Source organism: Drosophila busckii, chromosome X, assembly GCF_011750605.1.
Source record: "Drosophila busckii strain San Diego stock center, stock number 13000-0081.31 chromosome X, ASM1175060v1, whole genome shotgun sequence".
In the NCBI taxonomy this organism is placed as follows: domain Eukaryota; kingdom Metazoa; phylum Arthropoda; class Insecta; order Diptera; family Drosophilidae; genus Drosophila; species Drosophila busckii.
The window spans coordinates 15,336,484-15,345,679 of NC_046608.1; the positions used below are offsets into that span (position 1 = coordinate 15,336,484).

A 9,196-nucleotide genomic window follows, 5' to 3' on the forward strand; every position below is an offset into this window, starting at 1 on the left:
TAGAGATAATGTTGTACAAAATTACATAATTGCATTATGCGTTTCATTTTATACGTTTCAAAAAAAAAAAAAAAAAAACCACACACAATTGATTAATTTATTATTTTGTAAATAGCTTTTAGGCTTAGTATATACTTGTATATATGTATGCTATATGTATGTGTGTGCATGTGTGTGTGTGAAACTAAATTGCAAGAAGCTCAGTTGACAACATCAATAATAATATAAATATATTGAATATGCAACTCGATTATTTTGAAGTTTGCCGTTTGCTCAACATTTACATACAGACAAGAATATGTATAGAGTATATAGTGGATTAAATATATATGTATTTAATATGCATAGACAACGATATATATAGTTGTATATGTATGTGTTTGTATTTGTATTTGTATTTGTAGCTGTGGCTTCGCCTTGGCTGCTAAATCTAAAGTAGACTACGAAAAAAATTAATTATTTGGATATTAATGCATATTACTGGTATACAAAAGATATAATAATAATAATAAAAATAATAATAATAATAGAAAAAAAAAAACAGTTGCTTAGACTTAAAGCTTAACATTTACCAGATATATATATATATGTTTATATATATGTAAATCAGGCGACAAATAAGAAATAGAAGCATTCAATACGCTTTTGAGGGCTCTAAATTCAACTACGTTTGACATTGCGTATACGCAACGTTTGAATATAACATTTATATATATATATGTATGTATAGAGAGAGATATAGATAGATCGAGAGTATGTAATGCCGCCACGCTGTTGGGGCTTGAGCTTAGTTCGCTAGATCGCTGCGTTTGGTTCTATATACATTTTGGCCTAGAACTCCTTGAGGCTGCCGCCGCGCTTGAGCTTGGTCAGGCGCTTCAAACTGGCGCTGAGCATGCTGCCACTGGGCGGTCCGGCGCTGCGCTCCCGATCCCGGATGGTGCCGCGAAAGCGAACGCGCCCGCGCCGCTGCTCGCCGCCGACGGCGCGACGCCAGAGCTCGGTCCAGGGCGGATGGTGCTGGTGCGGCTGTTGCTGGAGCGTGCAGCAGCACACGAGCTCCTGCGATTATAACTTCTTCTCCCAGACCACTATGTGCGCTCCCGTTGGAGTTGGCGGTGAGCGGGGAGCAGCAGCTGGCGCCGCCACTCGAGCCGGGCGCATTGCTGCCGCCGGCGCCAGAGATGGAGCCGGAGCCAGAGCTGGAGCCGCTGCTCTTGTGGCCGGGCGAGCTGGCGCTGCTGTTGTACCACACATGGCGCCAGTAGCCGCGTCCGCCCATCAGAGTGATCACTGTACGCGGCCCGTCGGCGCTCGCCTGCTGCTGCTGCTTCGAGTTTTGCTTCTGCTTGCGCTTCAGCGTGGCCACCGCTGCAGGCGGCGCCGCCGCCGCCGCCGCTTGCTTCTCCGCCTCGAGTGCTGGCTGCGCTGGCAGCAGCGGCTCCTCCTTGGGCGGCATATGGTCCGTTATGGTCATCAGGCCGTTCTCGGAGATGTTGCCCAGATCGCTGCCGGTGCCGGAGGTTTTGTGACTGGCGCTGCTGCTGTTCCTCGACACGCTGCGTCCCCCAAAGAGGCGAATGCCCATGCTCTCCTCGCTGCCCGAGGAGGTGTATAGGCTGGAGGACTTCGAGTCCACCGACCAGTTGGACAGATCCAGCGAGCGCGGACGCGACGCCTTCATGCGTAGCCGGCGATCCAGAGTGCACACCTTGCCGGGTATGGCGGCCAGCTCGGGATCGGAGCGACGCATGCCCTCGTACATCATGTCCATGAGGTTGCCCTGCGTGCCCTCCTCCGCATCGTAGTCCTCCTTCACAAAGATCAGCTTGCCATACAGCCCGTACACATCGCAGTAGCCGTGCTCCCCGTACGCCTGTCCGCCGGAGCTGCTGCTGCTACTGGCTGGAGCGCCACTGGCGCCGCCGCCGGCTGCTGCGGAGGAGCCGAGGCCACGCGGCAGCGTCTTGGACATGCGTGCGGAGGAGGCGTCGCCCAGATCGCGGAAACGCTTGCGATGGAACGCCGGCGAGTTGGCCAGCGAGGCGCGAATCTTGGCGGTGAAGCTCTGGTCCAGCGAGTGCTGCTTGTCCAGCTTGGAGCTGCGCGGCGAGCAGGCAGCAGCGCCAGCGCTGGGAGTGGCCGCCGTTGCGGCTGAGGGCGACTCCTCTTTGGGCAGATCGCGACGCAGCACGACGCCGCTGGTCTCGTCCAGATCCGACTTGGGATCGGCATCAATGGCCGGCAGCTGCAGGTCGTCGCCCATGCTCGGGACCAGCGGCATGGCCGGCGGCTTGTACGCCGGATAGACCTTGGGGATGAGCGGCAGCAGGAAGGTGATGGGTCCGAAGTGGGCGTGGCAGGACATATTGATGCCGCCGCTGATGATGGGCACGCCCTCGAGCCGGGGCAGCGGTATGGTGACGGCAATGCCGACATTTGTGCCCACCCAGAGCAATCCCTTGCAGGCCATCAGGGCGGTGACATAGACGGAGCTGTTGTTCAATGGCTGCTCCTTCTTGGCGTCGTGGCGCAGCACGCTGGAGGCGATGTTGATGTCCTGCAGATGCTTGAACGTCTCGGTGTGGTACAAACAGAGCATGGTGGAGTGCTTGAGGGAGATCCATAATCCGATGCCCGAGTGGGCCATGAGATTGACCTGCTGACTGGCGCCGTGGTGCACCTCAAAGCTGCGCTGGAGCTCGCCATTGAGGGCGTTGAGCACGTAGACGCGATTGGCGCACGAGGCGTAGATGTTCATGTTGATGGGCAGCAGACTGGGCACGGGCAGACCGGAGTCGCCGAGAGCGACGAGCTGAGGGTCGCGCAGCTGCCAGACGCCGTCGTGGGCGCGGCGATAGATGAGCACGCTGGCATTGGAGAGCGCCACGTAGACGGCATCGAAGTGATAGAGAATGCGCTGCACTGCACCCGGCACCGCATAGCTGCCCAGCTGCTCCTCCTGCTCCGGATTGCGTGCCGAGTAGATGAGCAGGCGGCGCGACTCGGTGCCCAGCCAGACGAGATCGCCCAGCAGGCTGCTGTGCTCCTCGCGCGTGCGCACCTGATCCACGCCCTTGACAAACTCCAGCGCCGCCACCTGCGTCTCCACGAGATCAAAGGCGCCCGCCTCGCGCAAATTGCCCGCCTGCTGCGGATGCTGGGCGAGCACAGTGATGTGCGAGGAGCTCCCATCGCTGCTGCACATCCACAAATAGTTCAACTGCTTGTGCCGCCGGCGCGCATTGCCGCTCTGCTTGGTATCGTTGGCGATGCTGTAGTAGCAACCACAGCGCACCTGGAATCGATCAATCGATCAATCGATTAGCTGATTAATCCTCTCAATTTTCTTTGCCTATGGGCACTTACCTCGGTTTGATGCTGTGACCTGTAGACGGGCATCGCCTTGACGAAAAGCGGCATCTTGCGCGACTGGCGCTGCTGCTGCTCCGCCGCCGCCAGGGGCGCAGCACATGCGCCGGAGAGTTGGGAGCTGAGATGCAGCGCCTGCATCTGGGCATGCTGCTGGGCATGGCTGGTGGCATTGGTGGAGCGCTCCCAGGCGGGCGAGTTGTTCGGATCGAGCGCCAGCTGGGCGAGCCGCAGTTCGGTGATCCACTCCTTCTTCACATTGGGCGTCTGGGTCTGGAATGTGAAGGTCTCCTCCTTGCCGCTCTTGTGGCGTCCGATCAGCTGCAGACAGCAGGCGTCCACCCAGGCCATCTCCTCGTCCTTGCGCTGTATCGAGCCCTGGATGAGGTTCAGCACGTTGCGCGTCGTGTTCGTGTTCAGCTCCTTGTAGCTGCCCTTGAGCGAGCCCACCAGGTCGTGGATGCGCGAGATCACCTCGTAGTCGTACATCAGTGTGCTCATCTCGTTGCACAAGTTGTCCGCCCCATTGGTCAGCTGGGCCGCCGGCGACGAGTGCGAGTCCCCGAATCCCCCAAACGGCGATCCTCCAGCTCCTCCATGTGCTCCAAGCGTTGCATTGGCATAGGCGCTGCTGCATGGTCCGTTGCTGGCATTGGACTTGAGACTGCCGCCACGATTGAGACCTGAACCAATAAGAAAAACAATTTAATTCATTTTTTTCAATTAAGTGCACAACAATTTCATAGCATTAATTAATTAATTAATAATAATCGAATAATTTTATTGCATTTATTTATTAATTTCAAAGCTTTTTAATGGTTTTATTAAATTACTCAAACTCTATGGCTGAAGCATTTGATATTGATATTAATAAAAACAATTGAATTGCATGTGTTTTAATTTTAAAAATAAACTAATCCAGCTAGAAACTTCAGTTAGCATTCAGTATATATAATATATGCTTAATGCTCTAATCGATCGATTATTATTATTTGAAGACTTAAATTATTTATTAACTTTTTTATGGCATTTAAAAATTAACGTTTCTATAATTTCTATTATACCAAGTATAAGAATTAATTTAAAATATTCATAAGCGATAAGTTCCAAAATTTTTGTTAGTAACTGCGAATTAATTCTAAAGTAGGCAGACCAATTCCTCAGAGTTCCATAATATTTGCTATATGTTTAGTCTATAGTCTGGTCTATAATTATATAGCCTAATCTATTAGTGCTTAAGCTACAGATTATAACTTTTATTATTTGTTGATGAAACAAAAACTATTTGTTGAATTTCGGAGTCAATTTCAGGTTACTTGTTTTGAAATCAGCAAATGCTGAATAAATAATTGGGGATATAATTTGTTCTACTTTTGATTATGAAGCAATCCAGTGGAAAGTCTCACTTGGCTAAAAGTGTATGGCGAGTTTGATTGGATGAGTTGATCTTGAAACTTTGCCACAAATTAATCCAAAATTAATCCATGCAAAGCATTTGTTTCGTACTCTCAACCGAATGCAGCGTCTCTTTCGGTCGGTTGAGACTGACTTTTGATTGCCGCTTACCTGCTGTGAGAATGCGCGAGAGCGTGGCCGATGTGCTGTTGTCGACGATCTCGACGTCGTTGACTGGGAACATCCATTTGAAGGTGAGTTTCTCGGTGGCGCCAAAGTCGTGCGACTGCTTGGGAGCGACGGAGACGCAGATGACCTTGTCGTTGAGTAGGAGGAGACGACGCTGCTTGCACTTGATGATCGAGCCCGCCTGGTTGAACTCCATGTGGGTGACGTTGTCCTCGCGCAGGAGATAGCGGGCGCGATTGCCGCTGGCGTCGCTGGCGACGCTGCTGAGGGCGCGCGTGTTGAAGGTGCCGCTGATGTGACCGAGCATCTCCTTGAAGGCCTGGTACTGCTCGGCCTCGCGCTTGCGCTCGTTGAGGAGCTCGGCGAGCAGCTCGAGCTGGGAGAGCGCCAGCTGCAGGGACATGCGGTCGTGATGTCCTTGGGGCGTGTATTTCAGCAGATCCTGCAGAAAGAGAATGAACTGGGGAAAGCGCTGCACCGGCTTCACCATCAGACCGAAGAAGCTGAGACGATCGTGGGCGCTGATCTGCTTGACCTTGAAGAAATCGGCCAGAGCCGACTTGCGCTTCTCCTCCATCTTGGCCAGCTCCATGGCCACCGAGAAGTTGTTAATGAATCCGGAATAGATCTCAAGCAGCTGCGGCTTGCCAAAGGCGCTAACGAAACAATCGCCGATCTTCTCATCCCGATCCCAGTTGCGCACACACTCCGCCAACGAGATGCGGAACAGTTTGTGCGAATGCAAAATGTCCGGCAGACAATGGAACAGCGTCGCGATCTTGACGCTGTTCAGCACCGGCGGACTGCACTCCTCGAGCGGCTTCTTGTAATCCTAAATGGAATAAAAGTGCGAATCAATATAAGTGCAAAACGAGTGATTGAAAGCGAGGAGGAGTTACCACAAATCTATCTAGGAGCGGCTTCTCTAATGCGACTTGGGCTTGGGATCTTAAGGCTACTCTTAACTAATTTTGCAACTACTCGCTCAACAATGAATGCGAATGCGAATGCGAATGCCAGGGCGGATGATGATGTGATGTTAAATTAGATATAGTTAAAGAGTTAGTTGGAAAGAGAGTTAGATGTTGTATATACAAGAGATAGAGAGAGAGAGAGAGATAATTCGAGAGGTTTGGTGGGATGGCATGTAAAAGAAGAAGAAACAAATGAGTGTTTAGGCATGAGTGTTAATTTACTTAGGAGCAGGGAATTAAACCGAAACTAGCAGTACGATTCGAATTTCGAATTTGAATTTGAATTTCGCTTGGATTCAAAATTCCGTTCTATAGTCTCAACGGCTTCGACCGGAAGATTTCTTGGATTCTTTTCGGTTCAGATTACGCTTCAACATTCGAATTTCTAATTCGCTTCGGTTCGGTTCGAAATTCGCTTCTATAGTCTTTTCGGCTCCGAGCGGAAGATTTCTTGAATTGCTTTCGGTTCAGATTACGCTTCGAAATTCGAGATTAGTTCCGAAAAAAGGTTGAATATTTCGTTCGAGCTCAAAATTTTCTTACGGTTTAATTCCCTGCTTGTGAGGTTATGTTTTCGTTTTCGTAATCGTCTGGGCCGTCCGTTAGCTGTCAAAAGCCCAAAATCATTTTAGACAAACTGTAGACTGACAGAGCTATATAATATCTGTATATAGCAACGAGTCGTAGAACTAATATATATTTTCGATTTGAAAACTGAAAACTGAAATTGTGAATGGAATTGAACGAAGAGAAGCTGCAGCTGCTGGAGGAAGTGTTTGGGGATGCGCAGCTGATGTTGCGCTCGGACTCGCGGCGCGGCTATGCGAAGTTGAATGCGCCGGGTCTCTACAGCTTCGAGGTGCCGGCGGAGGGGGAGCGGTCTACGGGCAATACGCGCACGGAGCCGGACGAGACGGCGCTGGAGAGGTGGACAATGGAGCCGGAGCCGGCAATCGAGCTGGACATGATAACGGAGGAGGAGCAGGCACAGATGGGCGTGCTGCAGCGGGACAGGGAGACGGGCGATCTGTACATGCTGCTGCCGCTGGAGGTGAATGCGCTGATCGAGGAAAAGTATCTGGATCTGGATGAGAAGCAGCAGCTGGAAGTGAAGCTGCCGCAGTTGAAACTAAATTTTGAGCTAACATTTGCAGTTGAGTCGGGGTCGGAGTCGGAGTCTCAGTCTTAGTCTTGGTCTCTGGGTTAGGTTTTAGTCAAATGATTCCACTGCATAATAAATTGTGAATAAGTCCAGACCCAACTCACATTGACTAGACGTTGTAGCGTGGCGACGTACGAATTCTCGCTGTGCACGATGGCGGCCACGATATGGCGACGCTTCAGCTGCTGCTGGCTGAGGCCGGGCGGAGCCGGGGGCAGAGCTGGAACTATTAGGCGACTGTTGACGGCGCGCGCGGAGCCGTTGGCGCGACTGCCCGAGGGCAGCATCAGGTCCATGTCATAGCGCCCAGTTGCGCCGGCATCGCCAGTGGAGCCAGCGACGGCGCCTTCATCATCTTCATACTGCAAATGGGAGCGAGACATGAGCTGAGCTACTTGGCTTTGAAATAGATTGGGTGGGTGGGACTTACCTCTGGCACATCGGGCATCATTTTGCTGGCGCCCAGATTGGCCAGTTTCTGGGGTGAGCCCACATCGGCGGCGGAGCTGGCAGCTGGGCTGGACTTGGCGCTGCTCATGGCTGCCGCCGCATCGGGCATATCGAAGGACTGGCGAGCGCCCACATCGTAGAGATGCGAGCTGGCGCGTCTGATGCTGAACCAGCGCGAGAGACGACCCACAGTGGGCGACTCACCTGGCGTGGTGATCTCCTCACGGTGCTGCTGCTGCTGTTGCTGCTGCTGCTGCTGCTGCTGTGATCCAGGGCTGGGCACATTGCAGGCGCTGGCACGTCGCATTATCATGTTGGCGTTAGTTGGCGGATCCGAATTGAGTAGCAATTGTGGTGGCGTTGGATTGGATGTGGTTGAGGATGTGGTGGATGAGTTGGCCGTGCGCCATTTGTCGAAGGACAAATGCTGCTTGGCCTTGTTGAATGTGGAACGCAATTGGGAATTGCGTTGATTCCCGGCGCTTAGCGAACTCACGCTGCTGCTGCTCTGCTCCTCCTCGGTCAGCACTTCCTCGTCCGAGTGGCTGACAGTGGGCGCCGTCGCTCTGGACGACGTTGCTGCTGCTGCTGTTGGTGTTCCTATGGCTGCTGCTGCTGTTGACGACGACTCTTCGCCGCCGCCGCCGCCGCCGCCAACGAGACGACAGGGAGACTTTGTATCGCGTTCGCTGCTGCTGCTGCTGCTGCTGCCGCCGACGCCGCGTGCGTGACTGAGGCCCAAGCCCAGGCCAACACCAACGGCAGCCTGATTGCCACCGTTGGCGCTGCTGAAGCTTCCGCCGGCAATTGTGGCGACTTCTTTGCTGCAGTCGCTTCTCAAGCGATGCTGCTGCTCCAGCTGCTGCTGCTGCTGCTGCTGCTGCTGCTGCTCGGCAATGCGTCGACTGAAGGCGCTATGAAGCTGAGCGGTCGTTACACTTGCCTTGCTAACAAGCGCTGAAGTTGCTGCTGCTGCTGCTGCTGACTGCTGCTGCTGCTTCAGTTGCTGTGGCTGCTGCTGCTGCTGCTCCGACTCAGCCAATTGGTCCTCCCATGAGCCAGAGTTCAGTTTGTGTTCATCTGGAATTAAGAGCAGAGTTCAGTTTAGTTGTGCGCCTCAATTTGCAATGAAGTCGCAGCTGGTGCTGCCAGTCAAATGGCCATGGCCATGTTGCATTGCCACCACACGCGGGGGCTTCAAAGCGGCCCAAGCCGACTCGAGTCTCTCAGCTCGAGTCTCAACTCGTTAGCGCCGGCGGCTGTGCTGTGTGGGCTCAAGAGTGGCCTGGCCATGGCCAACACCTACGCAAGAAGCGTTTGTCATGCCAGCAACAAGCAAAAGAACAAACAACAGCAGCACAGATTGAATATTTTCTATAACAATGGGCATAAGCACAATTGTTGATTGTTGATTGCCAATGGCTGCTGCTGCCAACTCACCAAGTCACCAAGTCACCAACTCACCAGTTCAACTGGTGAGAGCGCAGTTAGTAATCAGGGGCGTGGCCCCTGCCCACTGGTTGACAACAAAATTTTTATATCAATTGCCATTCTTCTCAATTGTCTGCATTTTATTAATAGACAATTCATTTACATATTGCAAGCCAAGCGCATAAAAAATTAAAAAAAATTCGAGCTAAGCAAGATTTTATAT

General features: G+C 52.3%; 1 protein-coding gene across 1 annotated transcript; it reads right to left on the reverse strand.

Annotated features, from left to right (window-relative positions):
* Positions 1-553: 553 nt before the first annotated feature.
* Positions 554-8,835, reverse strand: LOC108605382. Its single transcript, XM_017995051.2, has 6 exons — positions 8,760-8,835; positions 7,523-8,622; positions 7,197-7,454; positions 4,939-5,788; positions 3,370-4,055; positions 554-3,298 (listed from the first exon to the last, which is right to left on the reverse strand). The coding sequence occupies exons 1-6, from the start codon at positions 8,833-8,835 to the stop codon at positions 788-790; spliced, it is 5,481 nt and encodes a 1,826-aa protein (XP_017850540.2). The 3' UTR covers positions 554-787.
* Between the last annotated feature and the right edge of the window lie 361 nt (positions 8,836-9,196).